We start from the raw sequence: 25377 nt of genomic DNA on the forward strand, positions 1-25377 counted from the left end.
GCACAGCCACTGAGCAGCAGACTGCTGTCTGTATGCTATGCTTAACAAATGATTCACTATCAGTCACTATCCTGCTGCTGTATCATAGTAATTTGTCATTTTAAATAACGAGAAGGAGAAAAATAACTTTACTAATAATCCCTCTGGGAAATTCCTGCATAACAGTTGCGGAGGATTTGCAGAAGGAGGAATTACGCATATCTGAATGAACTGAGGAAGGAAGAGCTCTGTGAACTTCGCTGAAGTATTCTGTCATTATTAGGACTTTTTCTGAGTGGGCTACTCTTGCCAGCAGGATGACTGTGCAGACTGTGGGAGACTTCCAAGACAGAGCTTAAACACCACCTCCTCTCTGCTACTGCATGTAGATCATCCAGCTCTGGTACCAGGAATAAACCAACCATCTTAAAAAATTTTTAGTCTCTACTTCCTGTCATTCATCCTCAGGTTTTATCATAGACTGTAAAATAAGGTGGATGCAGGTGACATCACCTGTTGGTTTCGGAAGTTCTGTTATGAAGCATCTAGATGAGCGTTAACACCATTGCCATCTTGGTCTAACTGCTTGCTCAGCGACCAATGATTTATGATTGACAAACCATTAGCCATTAGTGGTTTCCTACCACAGATAATCCTAAATTTTAAAACACAGTATGACTGAGATTAAAAAACAGACCACACTTTTTATTCAATCTGACTCGAAATGAGTGACTGACTCAGCAAGAGCTTGTTCACAAAGGTAAGACACAGTTCAATAGGACTGGAAGTCTTTTTGCAGTTACAGCTATCACTATCTGGTACCCTTCAGATAGAATGTGAGATTAAAGCACTTTGACATTAACTTAATGAGTCTTTAAAACAGTCACAAACCCAACATCACTAAGGCTAGATTCATTTTTTTATATGCAGTCAAAGATCTAGTAACACACATGGTAGCAGGCTCATGATTTCTGTTAATAAACAACTATATGATATAAATGTGAGCATGCAGTGAACAAAACCACTAAACCCTGTATGTTTGAAATTGGCAGAAGTGGAGTATGTGTCTGTTTGTGTTGCATAATTCTCAACTGGCAGATCAACGCGGCAGGTCACTCCGCTGATTTGACAGACACACGATTAGCTAAATGAGCAAAGTAGGCTTCGTGGACATGTCGCATTAGCTTTAGCGCACCGTAGCGCCTGGTGGCCCTAAACAGAACGGACAGAGCGAGGTGGGCGCTGGACTTACGGCTGGGCCCGTGGATCTTGATCGGTTCATTTGACTTGACAAGTGTGTGGGAGCACTGCTGGCACACGCAGTCCTTTCCACTGAACGTCACCCTGTCTCCGATTGGAAAGGGTTTACTGAGGAGGCAAAAAAAAAGACAGACAAGAGAATTAGAAAGCGGAGCACAATGGGCGTTAAAACGCCTGCAGTACTTCTGTGTTTACATCCAAGTCTACTGTATTCATTGAAATAACAAATGGGTACTGGCAGAGACATGATTCGGTGACAGACAGGCCATAATCCTGCTGACACAAGCTGAATGTGGTCCGACATCCTCTATGAAACTGAAAATACATTTGCAAACTGTTGTGATGACGGGTTAATAGGATGCTGATTGTTACAGGAGCACCTGGCTGCTCTGTGATTAAAGAGGCGATAATGCGACGGGCTTCTGAAAGGAAAACTGGCTCTCTCAGTGAGAATAAAAACTTATTAGGGAGACTTCGTGGAGCGCATACTAATTTTAATTGCCTATTGCTCTCTCAGTCTAGCCATCCAGCTTGCCCTTCCTACACAGCTGACGCCACCAGGTCACCGTTTTCAAGGCTTCAAAGAAAGAAAGAAGGAATAAAGAAGAGCAAAAACATGTGCCTGCTGACAGGCGGAGAATATGACAACCAGGCAACACCAATGAAATCAAATTTGCCACATCACGATGCACTGTTTTGACTCGCTTTCCTCTCCTTTCCAAGGAGACAGATTGATTTCCTTATGACCAGGGACGATACGAGAATGAATAGGGAGCTAAAAGGCTTAGAGAAGGCTGTGTAAAAAACATAGATGGCAGTAATCCTTTTACTCCCCCACCGAGCCCTGGAGCCGGAGCCAAGACCCAGAGGGAGGCTTGAGTCTCCAGTAGAGCCCCCAGTCTGCACACATGAGTGCAGCACATCCATGTAGTCACTTAAAGGTGCTCAGAGCACGTATAAAGTCTTCTCTCTCTGTGTGTCTTTGCTAACAACATATTCGAGACTTGCTCCTCTGTGCATTTATTTTATTCACAAAAGGGCACCATCCAAACATGAGAGCTAAGCTGCAGTTACACAAATTATGCAACTAAAGCTATGGTAAACACAAGCTGCTGGAAAGTGATTTCACTAAGGCTTTATTTTGAATGTCACTCTTCGGCTGGTCCAGAGGTTAACTGCACATTTTAAAATTCAGACATGTGTCCATGCGAATATTTGTGTCCAGCTCCAAGCACGACAGACTAAATCTCTTCTACATGTCTGAACATAGCATTCACATTGTATAGTTCAGCAGAACGAAGCACCAGAAATGCTGTGATGGTGCAGAAAAGCATCTCCGTGCATTTGTGACCTTGTCTTTACCTGTGTGTTGCTCTCACTCCCTCAAGACACTCTTGCCTTGTCAGCCCTTTGCAGCGCTTTAAAAATTTACTCTGTTTACATATTTAATGCTTTCTTTTTCTTAACTGGCCAAAAAAGTAAAGCTATTTCTGGCTTTAGGGGTATGTCCTCTTGCTTTGATCACCACTGCGTTATAAATACGTTCACGTGTAAAAGTGAAACTTGCATTCGGACTCCATTAAAGCTGAAGCAGTGATGACAAAGAAGTCAAAGTGGAATAATGATGAGGACACAAAGGAAGAGAGGGCGATGTGACTGATGATTAAAGAGCGCAAAGATTATTATTAGTGAATAATGCGAATGATGAAGAAGAAGCAAGAGCAAAGGAGGTGCGTCCAGAAGGAAGACAGGAGTGAAAGATGAGGGGAAGAAAGGACGTACAAGATGGAACAGTCAGCAATGTGACAGGGGGCAGACGGAGCACGAAAGAAGAGATTCACCCTTTGGCTTCTTGCTGTCTCTTCTAGTTTACTCCACATACACTGACAACACATACACACACATCACTGTCACTGCCAGCGCTGCTCCACTGCCTGTCTCTGTCCTGCTGGTATCATTTCAGTTTTTTTGGAGGGGGGGGGGGTTGTTTTTTGTCTTTTGCCCACAGCTGCTGGGTCAGAATGTGTGTTTATCAGGCAATGTCAAGCAGATACCCGACAACAATCTCTACTCTACTGGAAGAAGATACTATAAGTAAGCTAAAAGGCTGCTCGCTTATTCACAAGGAGGCGCCACAGCAGGTAACTCTGCATGTTTGATTTGTCAGATTTTTTACGCCCTGATGCCCTTCCGAACGCAACCCCGCAAGGGATTTGTGTCTTCTCCCAGGATCAAAGCAGGGATCTTTCGCTTGTTAGGGGAATGTGTAAACCACTACAATATGATTTACTCTGGATACTGTTAGTAAATATCCTTATAATGTAAACAACACATTAAAAACCAGTCAGCAAGTGAGAGGGTGCAAAAGAGAGACAGGTTATCCCATATATGCAGCATGCTCTGAAGCGAAAGCGAGGGACACGGTTAAATAAAATAAAGAAAGGAGCCAACATTGATGCTGAGATTTCATTCTGAAGGAGCTTAACATGAACACTGATGGAGTTCATAGGAGAGATGACCTACTTTTACTAAACCTAAAAGTACGATACACCAGGTCAGCTTTCTATCTTTCCTACACTTGAGCTTTCCAATCACGCATTTGCTGACATTCAGAAGATGAATCATAAGTTAATTATTAAATCCTCCATGAGAAAAGTCAGTCAATTAGCCAATTCTTGTTTTTAAAGATGCAACTTTTGCTGCGTCACTTCAGGTCTTGAGGCTGAAAATAGTGACTCATAGCCGAAAAGTAAAAAACAGTCATGCGTTTCTTATTCAGTGCCTCCACAATCTGTTTGCTATTTCCCGTCGCCTCTATCATGCTGTTCTCTAACAAATTACTAATGAAGTCTCACAGAATAGACTGAGAAAAGCACAGATACAGATACTAAAGAAGTCAACCGGCAGGTCTCACATATCTTTTGTGCAATACATAAAGCAGCATGCTGAGTGCATGCTGCAAATAGTAGCTACCAATAACAATATTATACTGTTTATTTGTTATAATCATACATATCCAATTCCAAGCTAATCAAAAATAACTAAGGTAACTGTTGCATAGGCAACTTTTAATCACATGAAATTTGTTTATTTGTTAAGGAAAATAAAATGTTACACAATAAAGTCGATGGAAAATATCCACATAAGTGATAATACATTTTCTGCTTTGCAATAACTGGTTAACATTGGCTAGCAGATGAGCACAGCATTTTGCCGGTAATGAGCCAGACATTGTTATGTCATTTTGAATCGGTGGAAACCAAAGCAGAGCAAAAAGAGACTCTGTATCATCTTTACATCTTCCAAAGTGGCCAAATATAATATAATATAATATAATATACATTTCTCAAGATAACTACAGCGCAACCTAGAGCACAATTTGGGTGAAGGGCCATTAGGTGATCACTGTGTGCATGTTTTGCCAAAAATAGACTAATACTCTAGGAGGAGTGACAAATTGTGTGCAAATGATGAAAGTGACCTTGACCTTGGGCAAACTGTGGGTGAAGGCCCCTTAAAGGTCAGATTAAATTCTGACCAGTACTGTAGGATGACTAGCAATTGTTATCACTTGTTGTGAACTGTGGACAGATGGACGGACAGACCGGAAGTCAGCGATCGCTTGAGCTAAAATTCATATTTCAGAATAAAGTTCTTGCGCTCTTCTTTAGTCTTTGCACATAAACATCATTAGAATAGATACTTGTATATAGTATTGTGTGTGTGTTTTGAGAAGGAATATACATACCTGCAAACACTGCAGACAAAGCACTTGGGGTGGTACGTGCGTCCCAGAGCAGAGACCACTTCTCCCGTGATGAAGGTGTCACAGCGGTCACAGCGTGTACCATACAAACGCTGATAGTCTGCCGTACAGATGTATTCGCCCTTCTTCTGGAAGAAGCCAGATTGTGCTAAATCACAGTTACACACTGTGGACAGAATGGTGAGAGACAGGAAAAGTGGGCCATTGGAAACAGTAAGGCATACAAAACAGAATTCTATATGTCTGTTTTTATTTCTATTTTTGGTTTTCCGCTTTAAGAGAACACATTTTTCTTTATCTGTCATGTGCTCTTTTTCTCTGGTTTGTTCCTCTACCAAAACATGTTTTTTTCAGTCAGTACTTTTTTCATTCAGTCTGAGCGCCCTCCTTTTTTACCTGTTTGTGTGTGTATACGTGTGCTTGGTTGTGCTGTGTGTGTCTGTTTGTCTTCACACACGGCTGCTAGGGATAGTTATTCAGTTCCAGACAGTGGTGAGCCAATTTGCAGTGATGGGAATATAATTATATAATCAGTGGAAAAGTCATTTTGTGCTAAACAATGTGAAGAAGGAGACAAAACAACAAACCACAAGCTCCCAACATCATCAGGACATCCACTACGGTCTCATTACATTTCACTGGAGAAGACATCAACATTTCTTGCTGTGTATGCACAAGGTAAGTGCTCAGTTTGTGTATGTGTTTCTATATATTGTGGATCCTAAGCAGACAGTACGTGCTACAGCCCTTTGCTGTGTAACTGAGAGGGAATTCCAGTGGGTGTAACAATATAGCCAAGAGGCGTTTTCACAGATCAGCGGCCGGCGTGGTCTCTAGTTTCTTCCTATGCAGTTAACCAACAGGAAAGGCTGACAATTACTGGAACCTCTGACTGAAAAAACTATTATTACCTGATACATATTGCACTAATAAAGGTCATTAGAGAGGTACTTGTATAAACATTTTGGGTTTTTTTTAATTGTTTTAGCCAAATGAGAAATTCTTGAAACCAACATAAAGAGTATTTAAACCTTTGCCAATGCTGAACTTCACCCTCTCTTTCGGCATTATAGCTTTGACCCAGTAATTACTCATTTGCTGACACGGGCACTGTAATTAGACTTCTGTATAGTATACAATTAGCAACCACTGTAACAGTTCAGATGGCAAAGCTTCAGATGGAGCCAGCCATCATTCTTATCTAAACACTTCTCACTAAACATTGGTCTAATATCAAATAGGGGTCTTTTTTCTACATTCATAACAAAATCTGAATCGAAACCTGATGTTTTTTTTCCCCCACATTTCAGTGTGAACACATGTCCATACACATCAGACGTCAGTTTGCATGTTTAAGGTTGGTAATGTCACAAACCATAATTTAATTCTAGCTGAATTTCATGCTTCAGGCTGTTTGTAGAAGTCTTTCCTTGCTGCTTTATAGGCTCCCTTACAGAATCCATATGTGTATCCCCAAAGGAGGTGAGTTGTGTGCTTATATGCACATGGCAAAGGAGTGGTAACTTAATTCATTATTCATAACAATTGATTATTTCTGACTCAGAGACTCAGCGTACAATCTGTGTTTTTCTATATCTCAGACCTTTACAGTCATGTGAAAAAGAAAGTGGAAGAGGACTTTTTGCAGTTCTGTGCATAAAGGAAAAACTAAGTACACCATTACTGCTTCTACAGGCCTCAAGATGTTAAGTATCACCAGATGCTCCTATATGCACTTGAATAGGTGATCATCATCAAGTGTGACCTCCTCTATGAAACCAGAAGTTGTGACAGTTTGCTGTTTAGGAGCATTCAGATGTGTCTTAACACAATCCCTAAATCTTCCCAGGAAGATTATTAAAAACAAACATCCCTAGAAAATTCATCAAGAGGTCAGACTTTGCAATGCTCAGTGGAACTGGAAAAAACAAAAGCGCTACATCTCAGACTTTACAGACCTCAGTTAGCATTTTAGATCTTAAGTTTCATGACAGTACAATTAGGACCTGGGAACACAGCAGTTACTGAGCTAATCATGAACTCCTCTTTATGCCAAAGTATTCTAGACTCAAATGTGAAGCCATCTGTCCTATAGCTGAAGCTTTACTGAAACTGGATCATGCAACAGGACAGTGATTCCCAAGCACAGCAGAAAATCTACAACAGACCACCTGAAAATGAAAGAAACAAGGTGCTGCAGTGGCACAGTCAAAGTCTAGACCTCAATGCTGTGGTGGGACTTTAAAAGCGCATAAACAAACAACTGCAAACCTCAATGAACTGAAGCATTGTTGTGAAGAAGAGGGGGCCAAAATTCCTCCAAAACAACAATTATTCCAAGTGCTAAAGGTGGTTCTACAAGATACTAAATCATGATGTGTAGTTAATTTTCACAGGAGTGCATAGAGTCCCGTGAAAGTAGCTAATAACATATGGCAGCAGTTAGAAAATAAACAAAACCCATCCTCCAGGACGATAAGTGACTGTTAAATTATCACTACACCTAGACAGAATATTCAGTGTTTATGACGTCAGGAAATTATGTATTAAAAACTATATCAACACCATAAGCAGTAGGTCTGAGCTGGTAAGTATTAATAAACTCTTTTTGACATGATAGTGTTATGGTGCTTGTTCCATGTGGAAACATCACCAGCTGAACACAGAGACTCTTGCATAAATTACCTCAAAAAGACAGGTGAACTTGTGGTGTTGTTGGACCAGAGTAGATTCTGTGCAGAAATACATCACGTCCCTGGTGAAGCAGGAGGTCTTGCAAGCAATGGTCAGTGAGTTAGAAACACATCCAGCATTTGCCTCCCATGTTTCTAAATTTGAACTCCAGTGTGTGTGTTTCTGTGTGTGTTTAATTTTCACTCAGATGTTTTAATCAACCGATGATGGATCGGTGGCGTACCCAAGATGTACCCTTTGTCCTATGACAGCTGGAATAAGCTACAGCCTCCCACCACGACCCCGACCTCAATAACTGTAAAAAAAAAAATAATGCATTGAAATATGAATGCCATGATGGTATTTTGTGAAACTCTGGACGCATGAGAAATTCTCCTGTGTTTCTACACTGAAGCCAAACCACTGACTATCATCATCATATGTAAAGGAAATATAAGCTTTAGGGAAAATCAGTAGGTTAACAGTATCAGGTTAACTGCTGCTAAATGACTGCCACAGTAAATAAATATCTTCATTTACCAAGGCATCACTCTTCTTATGGTGGAATGAATCACCTTCAATACCAATAACTTACTGATAATAAATGGATTTATACTGGCCACCTACTACAGAGACTGAGCTGCTGCTCTAGGCAGTACTTGGCTCCCTACAGCCGCCCAGTTTTCAATTTTTGTTGGCAGGCTGAGAGTTCACAGACATGCAGACATACACATAAACCCTTCAAAGGGGCTCATTTAATCTCAAGCTGTTTATGAGTGGAGCACATTGACTTAATGGTGTAATAAAAGATCAATGGGCCCTCACTTAAAAACAAAACAATCTCCCTCAGGAGGATGGAGACACATAAATCCATCCCCGATGAGGTGGCACACTGCGTATGCAGAGATAGCATGACAGAACTGGACAGCGTGCACACTGAGACGCGATCACAGCAGATCTTTATCATTTTGACAGGTCATTGGCATTGAGGCAAAGTGGGTGCAGATTTGCAGTAGAGGAGCATAAGAAGATCCATAAGGAGATCCACAGCTCTCAGATATAAAATAGCTTGTTTATATAAATGTGTGTGTGTGCCTGCGCCAACCACATTTCCAGAACCACTGAACAATGGCACATAGCTTCAAAAAGTGCCTCGACTGCATTTTGAGCCAGACTTACTAAGGCTCTTACCAGAAACCCAAATCACAGGCTATCCAGTTCCTTTATGGAAAAAAGGGAATGAGAGGGTAAATATTTCCACATCTATTAATGTTTTCACCATGGAAAAAAAAAAAAAATCATTGTGTCTTAAAATGCCATTCACTTAATAAAAACAATGTTTTCATCTTCTCAAACTACATTGAAGTCAATGACTGGTTTCATTTCATCTGGTTCTCGCTTGCCTCTCTCTTTTCCTTTTTCTCAGTCTCTCCACCCTCGTTCTCAAAATGATTTGCTTTTCAGTCTCGGCCCAGATTGATTTCTAAATAAGTGAAATCTGCTCAATTAGCCTAATGCACTGTATACATAAGCATATGGATGCTGGATTGAATCACAGCCAGCTGAACTGATCAGCTCAGCCTGGATTGGACGGGAGAGATGTGTGGTTCACCTGTTGGCTTATCGCGCTGTTTTATTCAGGCGATAAGCCGGTTGCATTGCTAAGGACGTCCCCCCCCTTACCCAGTTGCCAGGAGGATATAAACCTTCCACGGTTGCCCTAGAGACAGCTAGGTCCCAGTTTGAGTGATGAGGTGGTGGTGGTACTGGTGGTAACTCATTTGGAGAAGCTTTAGTTGAACGGGAAGCTGTAAATACCAAACCTCGTCTTTCATAATCTGATCTGTAGCCAGGTTCTCCGTTACTGTAATTGTGACATAAAGGATTATACCATGTTCTGATTTATATATTTCTAACCTAAACAAACTACTTTTAGCAGACATTAATGATGAAATGAGAATTTTTGTAGCTTATTAACCTGCAGCTACTCTTTTTATTGGATTTAAAGACTTTCCACGATATTTCTGTAACTACAAACATGCCTATTACTACGAATCAATCATTACATCAGATCAAACTACAAGTATTGCTTGTTTGCTTTAACAGGGTAATCACTTTGTAATGTGCACCTGAGTGAGTAACCAAAAGAAAATTACACTTTTTAGATATTTGAAAAAAGTGCCATTCATAACACTTTCCTAAAAAGCTTTTCACTTTTACAAGCCTACTCAGAAGGAGTCCTTCTACTTTCCAAGTGCTCCGAATTCAGCTGTGACCATCAAGCATATTTTCTAAGCTCATCCCTCAGAATTTTAGGTGCCAGCACAGGGGGTGGAGTTTGGACTGAATCCGGTGTCTCTGCTGCTGCTGCACAGCTTGGCTTTAAGAAGAAAGATTTTGGTTAGAGCCACACAACCAGCACCACATGGGTGCGGGCACACACCCATAAAAACAAGAGCCCAGCACAACTGAAAACTTTAATATCTGCTTTAATATCCTCTGAATAGACCGTGAGGATTTTTACTGTGCACATCCCACATCGATGTGCACAACTTAAAAGTCAATAAAAAGACTGTTTTGTTTGTTTGTGTAAGAAATGTGTATTATTCTGTGGAGACGTGGAGATTTATTGTCATTTAAATGCCTAAATAAAGACGAGCTTTGCAGAACCAAATTAGATCAAACACTTAATTTCATTTATTTGCTTGTTTTATGCTCTCTCCCTGAATGACAAGCTAATGAGGGAAACCAAAAGATGACGCTCGTCTTCTTGATGTATTTCATTCTGGGGCTGTGCAGGAAGCATCTAGAGATTATAAGTCTCCTTATAAGAGGTTAACATTTAGGCTGGTGTCTGCAGCTGTGGTCATTATAACAGCACTGATTAGGCATCCACGGGGGGTCTGCCTGATTGGGTATTTATCTCCAGCCAACAGACGCAATTAAAATTCCCTTCTGAAAGTCAGCCCAAAACGGAACTCCAAAATAGTCCGTCAACCCCCCCACCCCCATTTCTCCCCTTCTCTGTCTGTGACTTTCCGTTTCAAGACTGCTTCCAAATTTTTGTGGCTCTGAGCACAAGGTCTCTGCTTTATCTCAATTTGCACCCTCTCTTCTCACCACTACAGAGCTGTACCTCAACACAACCTCGCCTTTTTTTTTTTTACAGTGTTCCTTCCCTTGCTCTGTCTGTCACTGTAACTTTTTCCCACTGCTTATTGCGCCACACTTAGGTTTTCATAATGTGCTATTAAGTGAATCGACATGATTTTGCAGTACCGTAAAGTAGCCTCGCGGCACATTTTAATTGCTGTCAGCATTGTGCTAATTTCCCAGCCTTTTGCAGGAAAATACAGGCACAGATAGTTTAGCAAAGGGACATTTAGTAGTGGGGCAGTGACAAGTTTCATTAGAGAAAGAACTTCAGACGCACATCTGTGGTACCAACATGGGGCCCTCGCTGCCCTCTCCCTGTCCCCCCGGATCTGAGGCTCTCTGACAGGAGGGAACACTTCAAGAGTAAATAATGCGTTTTCTCAAGTTGTGCCAAATCGTGGGGCGGTGGAAGAAGGGGTCAGACAAACAGGAAGAGGAGACAGACAAAAGGCACACTAGCAGCTCTGTGAGGCACTGCGCTTCAATCTCAATACTCTTAAGAGGCGTACAGTTGATATGCAGGTAATGCAGGTTGAGCTTTTGCACATATTTTACAGTGCATGCAGTTTAGTTTAATGTATTAGCATGCTAAAGCTCACTACTTAGCAATATGCATACAAGTGAACTGATGACAGCATGAATTCATTGTCTATGAAGAATTTGTAGATCCATACCAAATTTGTGACAATTAATCAGGTGAATTCAGTAAATAACTAAACTTCTGATCCATATCAAGAGATGTAGTAAGGTTCAACCATCCAGTAGTTTTTGGGATATTTTTGTCTGGACCAACTGGACAGTGCTGCCACCCCTTGAGCTCTGCTTCAAGCACGTCTAAAGGAAAACGGCAATAGAAGACAGACAGAGATGTTTTTATAGGAAAGGGCAAGAGAAGGAGGAGGCGGGTGGACAGCTAAAGGCTAAAGCAGAGAGAAAGCATGCATGAGTGGCAGGGCTTCCCTCATATTTGGCTGCTGTAGTTGATGGAGACAGATGGTTGCCCAGTGGAGTCTCTTCATACCAGCAGACTAGCCCTGCTGCTGAGGCCTTCAGCTTTTAACCCTAAGAGAGCTGATGAGAGATTCTGAGGGGAAGGGAAAACAAGACATGAACGAGATCACAGACACACAGAGACAGCCAGACGGCTACAGATGACGCGTTGAAATAAGCCCTAAACATGCTCCAGTTGTCGGTATGTCCGAATGCGCTTGTCTAACACGGCTTCTTCTTTACAGTCAAGAAAAGACTCCTTCTCTGAAGAAGACACTTGCACACCTAGGAAGCTGCACCTCACTGTTCCAAGCAAGCACACACAGACACACCTAGAGGAAACAAAAAGGTTCTCAGTATGTGAAAGCCCTCAGGACCAATACACTTTGGGAGAAACGAACAGAGGTATAATCCCTGCCATCTAAACCGAATCCAGAGTCGTAAGGGAAAAGCACCACTTCCTGCCACACTCCCTTCTCCCTCCGCCAGAATCTCTCCCTAGCAACCATGCATTGGCGTGGTGATTGGACCGGCGTACCAGCGGTTGCTATAGCTACAGGAAGCTCCCCTTTCCTGTAACCCCCTCGTTTTTTTTGTGTGGTTTTTTTGTGATTTTTCTGTGTCTGTCTCTCTGTTTCTCCTCATAACCTTGCTGTCTTTGTTTTTCTCTTTAATTCTCTCTTTGTTTTTTTTATATTCTACTCCCCCCTGTACTTCTCTCCATTACAGTCTCTCCCCTTGCCTTCAGAGAGCAGTGGCAGTACAGTACAGTAGGCTGATGTTAATATGATGGGGGCTGATGGCATCCAAAGGGAGGCTGGATTGACTGAGACAGATCTGCAGAGAAAGAGCCAAAGATGCTGCGGCTTTATAAAAGTCCCAGTGAGAATATCAGCCAGAAAGGGTGCATTAGCAGAGCAGTCAAGTATTTATCTGACCTGTCTGAATAAATCTTCTATTCCCCTCAGCGCTGTTTTATGAGAGAAATCTGCTTTGTCTCAGAAAATAAATAACTACCGGGAGCAGGTTTGCAGTTTATGTGCAAACGTGTCTGTGTTTGCATCTGTCTCCTGCTCTGTTTGGATATTTGCTTCTCTGTGTCTGTGTTCTTTGTTAGTCTGTGAGCTGGCTACATAGGAAGCAAGCACCTTGATTTATGTTTGAGTTAGCCTTATGCTTGTGACACTGACAGGCTCCCTCTGTTTTTGCTGGAATCTAAGAGTGCCAATTATGCTTTGGGTAAATGTGGTCACTATGTCACTGAACCAGTATGCACTAGTCAGCCCATATAGCAGTAATAGGACACTCCATCGTCACACACTATAGCCAGCTGCTGACAAGCGCTACAGGATGCATGTATTCAGGAGCTGTTTAATCATTCTGTGAGCTGGCTTCTGTCTTCAGCGTTTTCCATACTTCTTCTTCTTTTTTTATCTTGATATTTTCCAGCTGATTGCGTGGCTGCTTTTTCATGTCGTAATCAGCTGCGGTATAATGGGTTCAAATGAGATGATTAGTGATCTGTTCCTCCTCTAACTAATGCATGAGAGATGAATTATGGTAATGTAGCATGCAGAAGGTTCATAAGTGTGGGCAAAGATAGAGGGAGAATGAAATGATAAATGATGTGGCTGTATGTCTATATGTGTTTTTACATGCTAAGAGAATGTGGGAGACAGTAACTGAGAGTGTCAGACTTTTTAAGACTGAATGATCAGGAGCTATTCAGTGGGGCATGGTCAGCCCTTTTGAGGAGAAAAGGGGGCTGGATGGAATACAGACAGAAAAGGAGAAGTAGGAAAAACAGGAGGGAGATTTTATGTCATAGTTTCACAGTGGAGATGAAGGAAATGGTCAAGGTCAATAACCTGCGCACTCATTCTGATTTTTAAAAAGAGAAAGAAAAGGCCAGGAAAGCGCAAAATCAAATGATGAAACACACCCCGGTCTCAAAGTTCATAACCAGGAGTGCTAGATAAAGATATTGGCTGCCGGGCAGTGAATTTTCACTACGGTGTGTTGGCATAATACAGTTTAGCCATTAGCCTCCAAATTGCACACACCGCTTGCCAATGTCATCCTGCCCCGAGATGAGAAATTGATTTCATGCTTGAGTGACTGTCATGAGGAAAAAGAAGAAGATGGAGAAAGCAAAAGAGAGAGAGAGAAGAAGAATCAGAAAAAACACATGACAGAGATGGACAGGCACGGGAAAAATCCTACCAATGCATTCAGGACATTTTTACACTCTCGAAAAATATACAGAGAACAAACTAAAAGCCAAAGTCAATGCAGACAAAAGGGGAAAGATGGAGTTTGCGAAGTTCAACGGAACATGGAACATGTTTGTGTGTGAGGGGGATTTACACACTGAACAATAAAAGCTTTAGAAAACTGCTGGGTGTGCAGAAGTCCATACGGGAGAGCATATTATGGGCAGGTTTGTGTCAGAGCCTGGCCACACAATAGTCCCCCATTGCCTCATGGGAGCAGGAGAACTGTCTGGAACACGAGGGGAGAGATTTGTCAGATAGGTGTAGGCTAAGATGATGCGATCAGTGACAGCTTCCATTAGCATCGCGCTGCTACGAGTGCGAGGAAGAGGAAGAAAAGTAAGTGAGAATCAGGCTGGCATTATACTCAAGTGATGATGTAATGTTTAGGCGACACAAACGACCCCCCATCCCCCCTCTTTTTCTCTTTTCTGCTCGGTTTCGGTGCTCTGCCCCCCTTTTTCTCTGGGGCACAGAACAGAGCCTTTCGATTGGTTAATAGGACCATAGAGATGCTGAGAATATCCACCAACCAGGGCCCGGGTGCCCCTTCACATCGTTACCACAGCAACCCCACACAACCACAGTGAGCGTGCACACATGTATACAGTAGACGTGCGTGCTTATAAACACGACTGCATGTGTGCGCAATAAGCTTTTTTTGTTTTTTTTACATGTGTGACAGCTAGATGTAACAACAATCCTCAGAAGAATAGCCTTCTGTGAGTTTATCAACTGTAGAACGTCTGGGAGCTGCACAGCACTGTAGTGCAGAGAATAACAAACCCAACTTACCCACCATTGCTTCACGATTATCTAAAGACTACTCAGTAGAGCAGGGCGATATGACCAAAAATATTTATCACGATATACATTTGAAAATTTGCGATAACGATATAACTGACGATATAATTGACACTAGACAAAATACTTTACAACTCCACAACTTTATTAGTGCAAAAAAAACCCATCAGTGTATTTTCACTTAAACAAGCAGCTGTTTTTTATGTGCATTAAAGTTATATAAAAATTTAACAGTGCAAATGCAAATTCCTTGCTGGCATTAACCAAAAGGCATTTCCAGTGGAAATTGGCCGACATATCCTCAGCATAACCATGTATAATATCCACAAAACTTAAAAAGAGGTTATACACACACAATACCGTAATGTTATGTTGAAGTATCACAGTACGTATCACTCCGCGAGGCTCCTGCCTACGATAGCCGTAATGCTCCGACAATCCATCAAGCGGTGCAGCTCCGTAGCTTAGCAAAGTCGTTCTAAAACATTTGACAGATTGTCGAGCGCCGTGTACATAAAATCATTTCAAGGTCAGTAAACACAACCAGAATTCATACATAAGGCCCACTGGATTTTAAGGGGCACTGTCGATTTTCAGAAAAATCAAAGGATTGATTTTAAGTGCGCCATATTTTCCAAAAAACACGGTAAAAACGATGGCCCGCTAGCATGCTCTACCAAAAATAGTGCTTTGTTGTGTATCTGATGGACGAAAGCTAAACCAGTTCCACACCACTGAAGTTGCAGCATTTTTACAAACCAATTCTGGTTCATTTGTTTCATTCAACGATCTGCTTTCGCCCTTCTCATTCTCCGTTGCCGCCATGCTTTTTCCGCCATGTGTATATGAAAACAAATGCACTGCGCATGCGCGTTTTACCCATATTCTATCGCGATATTTCATTTTCTTATCATTGCCCAACATTATACCGGTATTACTGTGTACAGCCCTACTACTCAGGACGTTTCCTTATGTAAAAAAGTTGTCAGGGTATTAAAAAAAAGAAAAAGACAGTTGTCCTGTCTCACAAAAAAAATAGGAAATGAAAAAAAAAGAAATAATATTTTTTCTGTTTTTTTTTTGTTTTTTAATTTTTTAAAAAATTTGCACTGAATAATGTTTACAGTGGAAGAGTTTGCACAATTCTAATGAGCTTGAAACTCAATTTTTGGTACGACAGCATTTATTCTTTGGCACAGCCTGAACTCTCTGAGCAAAGCTTTCTTGTCATTTGCTTAAGTAGTCTACGGGAATAGTTCTCCAGGCTTCTTGAAGGACATTCCAAAGCTCTTTTTTGGATGTCGGCTGCCTTTAGTTCCATTCTCTGTCAAAATTATCCCACACTGCATCAAAAATGTTGGGGTCTGAGCTCTGGGGCGGCCAATCACTGACTCACAGTACTCCATTGTGTGGTTTTTCTATCCAGGTATGCTTTTACTGCATTGGCAGTGAGTTTGGGATCATTGTCATGCTGAAAATGAAGGCATGAAGGCGAATTTATGGTTCAGCAGGGGTAGTGTATTCATAGTCCGCTGGTAGTCCCGGGATAACCCGTGCACCTGCAGAGAGCTCTGTTATCAGATGTAAGCAGTGTACAAAGTATGTGGTACAACCAGTCTGTGGACAACTCTTACTTGTGCTATTGTTGGTGCATCAGCCAGCCGTGGAGAAGTGCGAAGCTATAACATTCAAAGAGCTGATGGGAAACCAGTGTTAAAAACAATAAAAGGTGTCCACTACTGTCTGTGCTTTTTTTGTGTGTGTATTTTTTTTAATCTTTTTTTCTGAAGTTCTTCCATTCCTGGTGAGCTCCTCCACCATACCTGTCAACCAATCAGCATTTGGCTAACTTCATGTCACTGGATGCGGTGACTGGATGCAGTTAGGATTTTGAGGACTACAAAGGAGCATGTCTGCGATGGGTAAAAACCCCCCTCGACAGACAAATTTGCAGGACCCTAAATCACGCTTTAACAGTCGTACAATTTCATGTGGATGAAAATCTGACCAGATGCATCTATTAGCTCATTTGTTTGCTGTTTCTTAAGGACATGACTTTCCGAAACAGTTCATTTGATTTTTTTTAAGCTCCGTCACTTCCTTTTTTTTGTCCTTCAATTGTGCAGTTTCTTCAATTTTTTTAAGGACTTGCTGCACAGGATGCTGAGATTTGCCAAGCTTTCAGCTAATAGCCCTTTTTGTTCTCGTTTTGTTGGTGCAAACATAAAGTTTTGTGCTTGTCAAATTGCCTTATTTTTGGCACTTTTCAAATATTCATATAAAGAAATGGGAAAAATTATGTGTTTTTGCAACAGACTGATGCTAGCAAAGTGCCTAAAGATACAAAAAAATGCTTCTTTGTTAAGCTGTTATGCGTAACGCAACACTGGTTCATCCCTCGCCATTTTTGCGCTTGAATAATTTGTACTTCATAATTAAAGGGCTTTATAAAAAAAAAATATTCCTTTTAAAATGGTCAGGTATAATAACTGAATAGAGAATGATTGAAAAAGTAGCCAATGTCCACAGAACTATTGATTAAAACCACTTTAAAAATTTACAAGAAAGCTTGGCTGCTTGGAAGGAAAATATAAAGAAATGAGGCGTGGCTCAAGACTCTTTTAGCACACTGTCGATTGATTTGGGTGTATATAATATAATATAATATAATATAATATAATATAATATAATATAATATAATATAATATAATATAATATAATATAATATAATATAATATAATATACAAAACGTTTGCTCCAAATCCCTTGTAGAGCATTAAACGATAATAAACCATTCCTCTACGCAACTCGTGCTACCAATGCAAACATATTACAGAAAAGATGTGGCAAGGCGATTCCTTTTTCATTTGTCCTGTAGCAGTTTTGGTCTCAAATGTTACAAAGAACTGATAAGTAACCCACAACTTACTGACTGTCTTTGTTTTAGTTTGGAACTATTAACATAATTCTGAGAACGCTTGCTCAAGGCTGTACAGCAGTGTGACAAACAGCATTCCTTGCTTCTTTCATTTCCAGTTTTCATTTTACACATGCACAGACACTTGCTTATCACGAGCCCCTTTCAGACTTGCCCTTCACTCTGCAAATGTTGGCAATTGTACATGTCAGTTTTGCATTTGAAATGAACTATGAGTCAGTCTGATTTTTGCTGAGCCACATAAAAATACAAATCCCATTCATCAGACTGTCAACCTCCTAAATTTCCCTCAACTTGAATGTCAGTTGGTCACAGTGTGAATACATTTTGCCTCCAAAGTCTAGAGCATAACCAGTGTACATTTTACCTGGGTGTGTAGCTCCCAAAATGTCAATTAACCCTGCAGTAAAACATGTCATAGAGCACGCTGCCATGTAAATGTGCTTTACACAATAGACAAACACAAATTACAAAAGCGAAAGGCATTCCACACAACTCCTACACTAAGAGGGTGTGTGACTATGTCACCATTGTTTCTATTGGAGGTCACCGGTGCTCTTCCACTGCAAAGCTAATTCAGTCTCATTAATCCACAGCATACAATCTCTTTTAAGTTGCCAGCAAATTAACAAGCTACCTTAGCAGGAGCCTGAGTCGCCTGCAAGGCACCTCTGATCCATTCCAATCCCCACCGTTTACTAATAGTAGCACTCAGCATGTACGCTAGAAGATGAATGAAAAAATGCATAGGCAGTATCTGCAAGCGTGCATGTGGGTGTGTGCTCAGCAGACGAAGACGTGACCAAGATAGATGTCTTGTTTCTGGCCTACCACTGGAATTCCCAGTTCTTTCTAACCATGGCCACCCAGGCTTAGGAACTGTGCAAGGCAGCTCCAGTTTGTGTGATTTTTATATAACTGATTCATTTCTTACCGGTGCAGGTGAAACACTTGACATGAAAGTGGGTCTCTTGTACTCGTACCACTTCACCTTTGCAAACTTCCCGACATCGCTGGCACCGGATTGGCCCAGAGCTCCGCTGACTGCCTGTTGAGTCTTGGCGATAAGCTGATGAAGGCATAAAAAGAACATTTACTGAACTCAGCTATGGTCCGCTAACACACACATTAAAACACAATTTTGAAAGTTGTGTTGACTGTTCCCATTCCCAGTTTCCTTAAGGTTTAGTTTTCCTCTCTCTCAAAGCACATTTGCAGTTCTCAACCTCTGACAAAGTCCTAAGCTTCACAGGCCTTTTATATGTAACTGATGCTAGCTTTTAAAGACACTTTAAGTTATAGTTACTTGTATCTATCTATATATATATATATGTGTGTGTGTGTGTGTGTGTGTGTGTGTGCATTAACCTGCATGGACATGTTGCCGTCGTTCCTGCCATTTTTTAATACTATTTCTTGATTTTTTTAAATTCTTGCCCTCTTAAACTAAATTTAATCAACTTCCCCCTGGGATTAATAAAAGTATTCTGATTCTAATATGCAGTATAAACGGAGCCTGGTATGAGTTCAAGCAGGCCAGGGAATCAAGCTCAGCTGCAATCGCAGCAGATGATCTTTTCTCAAAATTACATACTAATGCAGTTTGATATTGCCATTGTCAGTCACACAAATGTGATTCAGAGAAACTATACAGTATACACCATATCTTCTTTAATCAGCATAATAATACTTCTGTTAATGGGTGAAAGACATAACGCGGCTTTTCATTTTCAAATGTTATCTGAGGAGAGAGTACATTACAGACTCCACTGTGTGCAGTTCAAACAATAAGATCAGTGTGTAGCTCTGTCAACACTTGCTCTGAAGCTGTGAGGTCTGACATGTAAGCTTGGTAAGCTCCAGGCTTTCTCTCTCACTGTCTCTATTTTTCACACAGTTATACAGGATGACACACACAAACATATACACACACACATATAGACACGCACACACACACATACACTGCTGTGTCAGTAGAAAAAGCGAGATGGATCCCCTTACCTCATTATACCTTACATGTCAGACTCCTGCAAGCCCAATAGCTATTTCACACAGTCAGGAAAGCACGTTCACACAGAAAGCCTTAAGAGTATCGGAATAAATGCAAACACAAGGAAAAAAAGGTCGAAATATTCTATTAACTGAATCTAAATCTCTTAGGCTATTAAGGGTTCTTTAAAGGTCCATCTTCTCCTCCGGGTTGTAAACACACTTGAATCCACAGGCAAAGAAATGGATAATGGACAACCAGTCATTCAATATTGAGATATATATATATTATGGCAAAAGAGCTGGGATTTATCACTTATTTATCTCTATCTTTCAAAGGAGTATGAGAGGTCATACTCTCTGTGGAAGGGGTGTAATGGCTGGGTAACCAGCTGGCCTTGACTACCTGAATAGCTAAGTGAAGGATTGCGCTGCTAAAGTCAAAGCAGCAGCAGCATATGGGCTGCCGTGACAGTGCTACCGATTCCATTTCACCGAGTGAATCCCAAAGGGCTGGCATCACTTAAACAGTCTAAGGGCCTTGCACATCTCAGAGTCTGAGCGCTCCTTGCGTGCCTCGAAGTTGACAACAGGATATTCACTGTGCATGTGAACACGAGGACGTGCATGTATGCATAACTGTAGCTGTGTATTTTCTCACTCTGGACAGGGTTGTGGGCACTGGAAATATGCAAGCATATTTTTCCCACTCCCCACCTCCCACACTGGAGCCTCTGTAAATCCATAACTTTCCTCACAATGTTGGCAGCACTAACCTGACTGATAAGTACAAAGGCGATGGTTCAAACAATAGCACTTCCGTAAAACTACCTCTTTTTTGTCTTTTTAGTTTTTTTTATTAATGTAAAAAACAACTATTCATTAATGCTGTTCCCAGCAGGTGGACATGAGAGATGATGGGAACTAATGGCAGAACATGTAAGCCCGTGCCAACACCTGTAAAAGACAGAGTATTTACTTACAGATCTGACCTTCTTAATCTGGGCCAGAACAAACCTCTGGCACACAACACAGGTAGGTAACATTGTACAAAAATTAACAATGTAGCTCAAATCTGACTGTGGTAAGGAATGGCAGTTATCAACAGGTACTTAAATTATAGGCAGGGGTGAGGTAAATGGCAAGAATTTTTTTCAAACGCTCAACAAGTCTGTTTTAATGATCTAGGTGCTTATTTAACCTCTTGAATGTCTGTGACAGAAAGAGAAAGACAGCCGAGGATCCAGGTCCAAAAGAAGCTCAGGAGCCGAAGCATTATGTAACTCTATCTAATTGTGTCAACACGCTCACTCTCATTAACTGCAGCAAAGCTCTCCAAGTACAAGCCCCTTATAGGCACCTCTCTAACAATCCTCCTTCCTCTCCCCTAGTGAGGTGTTGAGTCGTTCTTCTAAATTATGGCCACCAGACTACCAGTTTAATCCACTGACTCCAAATCATTTGAGAGTAGCCTGGAAGAATACAGCCTTTGGTAACAGGTGATAACAACAGGGCTTTGGTCAGAGAGGCAGACAACATCCCCAGGGACTGAGAGGTTGCTGCTATTTCTACCCCTGACCTGACAGCCCCAGAGAAAGACATGCTGTGGGTTCAGTCATGAGGGATGCTGGGTAGCAATGAGAAAAAGAATAGGACATTCTAAGCGAGCCAATACCTTTAGGAATTAAGATGAATTATTAAAAGGAAAAGAACTGCTTTGCAATCTGTGATTACTTTCCGAAGCTTTTTCTTTGGTTTTCAAAAACTTAAATTTCATTGTTGAATTCTAACAAATTTAAATTGATCTCTACTGAACAAAGACCAAAGGCACAAGACTTAAATCAAGGTGAATTCATTACAGAGAGAAACTTATTTGGTAGTCATCTTAAAATTTTAATTTTTATTGTTTAAAATCCATAGCATAGTAACTGCAGTTTGAGAAGTTTGCACAAAGACTGGACTGACAGTCATTTTGATGCAAAACCATCAACTTGTAGTTTAGCAACAGAGCTGTGGTGTCTGGTAAGGTAGCAGATAATCTATCAGAAGCTGTGAGAATCTCATCCATAATTTTTCAGCAGGCATCTTCCTGGACAATTAGACAGCTGGTAGCAAAACATCAATGCCTAATGTCGCTCATGTATCTGGGTGACAACTCAAACCCTTTAGAGGAATTCTGTTTTTTGTCGTTTTCTGATCCAGACACTAAATCCTCTTATAAAACTCTAAAGTGCCATGAAATCCAAGCGGCAACCAGCAATGCCAAAAGTTGAAGCCACTCGAGAAGTGCGGCAGCTAGATGCTGGCTCTAAAAGACTCGCTTTGTTGAAATGACTGGGAAAAACCCGAACTTCTCTATGAATTATATTAGCTTTTGTTTTCTACAAGCCTGAAGTCACATGTGTGTCTTGCTGACAAATTTTAAAAAGCATTATTTGATCAAGAACAAAATACTCAGCCTAGGTCCAGCTATTGTTACTGTCTATACAGGCTGGAGAGTAAAACCACAAGCATAGATATTGAAAAAATGTTATTGATACCAGTGTTATTATCAGTTCTGCTCATGGGTCTCATTCTTTATCGATTGCCTTAATGATACAACCAGGAAAAGAGTAGCCCTACAGAGGTTTTCATTGTCCAAGTATGAAAACAGTGTAAAAACAGAGTACAAATAAGGACTGCAGATGACTCAAGTGTACAAACATTTGACTGCCATGAGCTCCATGTTATTCCTTTGCAATGTGAAACAATCGGAAAAAAAGATCCCAGAACTGATGTAGTTAGGATACTGACGTACTTAAACTGTTTACTGAAACATTTTCCAGTTATAGTTATATAATGGACATGGACATAATGTGTAGACTTTCAGCTTTCATTTTAGTGTATCCACAATTAAATTGGATGAAGAGTTTACAAGTTTCAGCTCTTTAACATGTGCCGTTTATTTAAAGGGACCAAAGGTAACTGGACAAAAAGACTCAAAGGCTATTTCATGGCCAGATTTGGGTAATTCCTTCATTATGTCATTATCAGTTAGGCAGATAAAAGGTCTGGAGTTGACTTAAGGCGCAGTGCTTGCATTTGGAAGATTTTGCTGTAAACAGACAACATGCGGTCATGCAAGTGAAACAAGCCGTCCTAAAGCTGCGAAAACAGAAAAAACCCACATGAGAATTTGCTGCAATATTAGGAGTTGTGAAATCTAAAGTTTGGTACATCCTGAGAAAGAAAGACAGCACTGCTGAACTCAGCAATGCAAAAAGACCTAGACGTCCACAAAAGACAACAGTGGTGGATGATCGCAGAATCATTTCCATGGTGATGAGAAACCCCTTCATAACAGCCAACCAAGTGACCAACAACACGCTCCAGGAGGAGAGGTGTATCGATATCCAAGTCCGCCATAAATTCAAGACTGCATGAAAGTAAATACAGAGGGTTCACTGCAAGATGCAAGCCACTCATAAGCCTCAACAATAGAAAAGCTAGATGGACGTTGCTATAAAAGCATATAAAAAAGCCAGCACAATTCTAGAAAAACATTCCTTGGACAAGACCAAGACCAACCTCTACCAGAATGATGGCAAGAAAAAAGTATGGAGAAGACGTGGAACAGCTCCTGATCCAAAGCATATCATATTATCTCTAAAACATGGTGACGGCAGTGCCATGGCTTGGGTGTACATGGCTGCCAGTGGCACTGGGACACTAGTGTTTATTGATGATGTGACACAGGACAGAAGCAGTCGAATGAATTCTGAGGTATTCAGAGACATAGCGTCTTCTTAAATCCAGCTAAATGCAGTCAAATTGATTGGGCGACGTCTCATAATACAGATGGACAAAGATCCAAAACATAGAGCCAAAGCTGTTTATTAAAGCAAAGAAGTGGAATATTCTTGAATTGCCAAGTCAGCCATGCTTCAACTTGTTGAAGACAAAACTTTGGACAGAAAAGCCCATAAACAAAGATTTGAAGAATGTCTTGGTTTCTCTAATGTTCAAAGATTACACAGTAATGTATAGCAAGGAAACATCTGTCAGATGATCAAAAAAGTTTGTTATCTGATAATAATCTTAACAGTTAATCAACTTGTGAGTGCAACACCACATAAATCACAAGCAATGCTTTTGTAATTCTGATATATAATTTCACAACAAAGCAACATCATATCTTCCGTGTCTGTGATCTAAAGAGGCCAGTGGTCAGGTTTTTCCATGCCTTCCCCCATCCCCTGTCTTTATATCCCCTTTGGGTAGGAGCATTTATCAGAGCAATGGTAGTGTCCAATTGTATCACAAACATCCTGCTGCTCCACAGAGTGAGAAGGGTCAGGTCGCTACTGACAGTCTGAATAATCACTCAGTCCTACCAGAAACCAAGGTCGTGGAGACGGCATCCTTGAGGACAGAACAGCGGTCTGGCTCAAAAGAGTCTACTGATTAAACTGTGCAATGAAATGAACAGAGCACTTACAGTTTAAGATAAAACAAATGCTAAATGTTATTATTATGATTTGAAAGTGGCTTTTACTACTGTAAAAAAAATAAAAAATAAATTAAAAAAACCTCACCTAAAACCAGCAACAATGGCCTCCACTGCAAATTAACAACAAAAAACATGTGCCCGATTTTAATGTCGGCCTGTAAGAAAAACACACCAGTTGTATGTGATTACTGCATATGAATATTCATCAGTCTATACCAGCATCTGTGTTTGCATCTGTGCATCTTTGTTCTCTGTGTTATTATAATAAGGCATTTTGTATCGAGAGGGAAAATAGCGTTTGGCTCTGGTTTGGACTGTTCACCACATGACACGGCTCTTCTCCTCCTTCGCTAGCCCTGCTCCAGTAGATGCTACCCATAAAAACAGGAAAACAATGAACAGTAAATAAAACAGCAAAATAAACAAAAAATATTAATTAATGTAGTAATAAATCAATTAATTATCCTAATTAACATAATTATTAATTACCTTAGTGTTCCTGGGCCCAATAAGGATAGCATCTGGCAGCAGGTCATTTATGGATGACCCTCAAGTGTCAAATGAGCTGCTCATCTGTAAAGTCATCTTTCACTGATTGCCTGTTTCGTATTCTATTTTATTTCATATTGAAACTATAAATAAGCAACCTGTTATGTAACTAAAGGTAAAATTTGGCTAAAGCTAACGCAAATCAAATTGTGTTTAAAGCAGAGCGATTTTTTTCTCAGATTTTCTTGATCTAATCAGATCTGTTTGCTTGATTCTGCACTTTAGGATGCACATCTCAAGCAAATCCCTGAAACATGAAGTTCCAGCAGACAACATCTATATCACTCTCCTCTTAATTTATTATGCTAGCATTTTCCAATAAGCATTCGTTAGACAGTACAGCTGATGCTCATTAGGCAGGTATTTGGTGTTTTAGCACTACTGGTCCACCTTTGACCTCATGGTGGCATAAGCTAGTCATTAGAGTATAATGTATGGGAACATGAATATTTGCATCAAATTTCATTTCCACGTGACTAGAAGAGCAGCAACATCATTATCAGATATTGGC

General features: G+C 40.7%; 1 protein-coding gene across 9 annotated transcripts in view; it reads right to left on the reverse strand.

Moving 5' to 3' along the window:
* The window catches only part of ablim3 (actin binding LIM protein family, member 3), a 45152-nt gene that overhangs the window by 16796 nt on the left and 2979 nt on the right, over nucleotides 1–25377 (reverse strand). For 7 of the 9 annotated variants that reach the window (XM_084941888.1, XM_084941872.1, XM_084941863.1 and 4 more), the window contains exons 2-4: nucleotides 18774–18908; nucleotides 4988–5171; nucleotides 1232–1347 (exon numbers count right to left, since the gene is read on the reverse strand). In XM_084941888.1, the coding sequence (XP_084798014.1) occupies nucleotides 1232–1347; nucleotides 4988–5171; nucleotides 18774–18908 (435 nt within the window). Of the gene's footprint in view, nucleotides 1–1231; nucleotides 1348–4987; nucleotides 5172–18773; nucleotides 18937–25377 lie in introns of those variants that run through there. The other 2 variants (XM_084941922.1, XM_084941913.1) reach the window with 1 other exon arrangement.

This window comes from Perissodus microlepis, chromosome 2 (assembly GCF_051167445.1).
Source record: "Perissodus microlepis isolate ML-2025 ecotype Zambia chromosome 2, ASM5116744v1, whole genome shotgun sequence".
NCBI lineage: Eukaryota > Metazoa > Chordata > Actinopteri > Cichliformes > Cichlidae > Perissodus > Perissodus microlepis.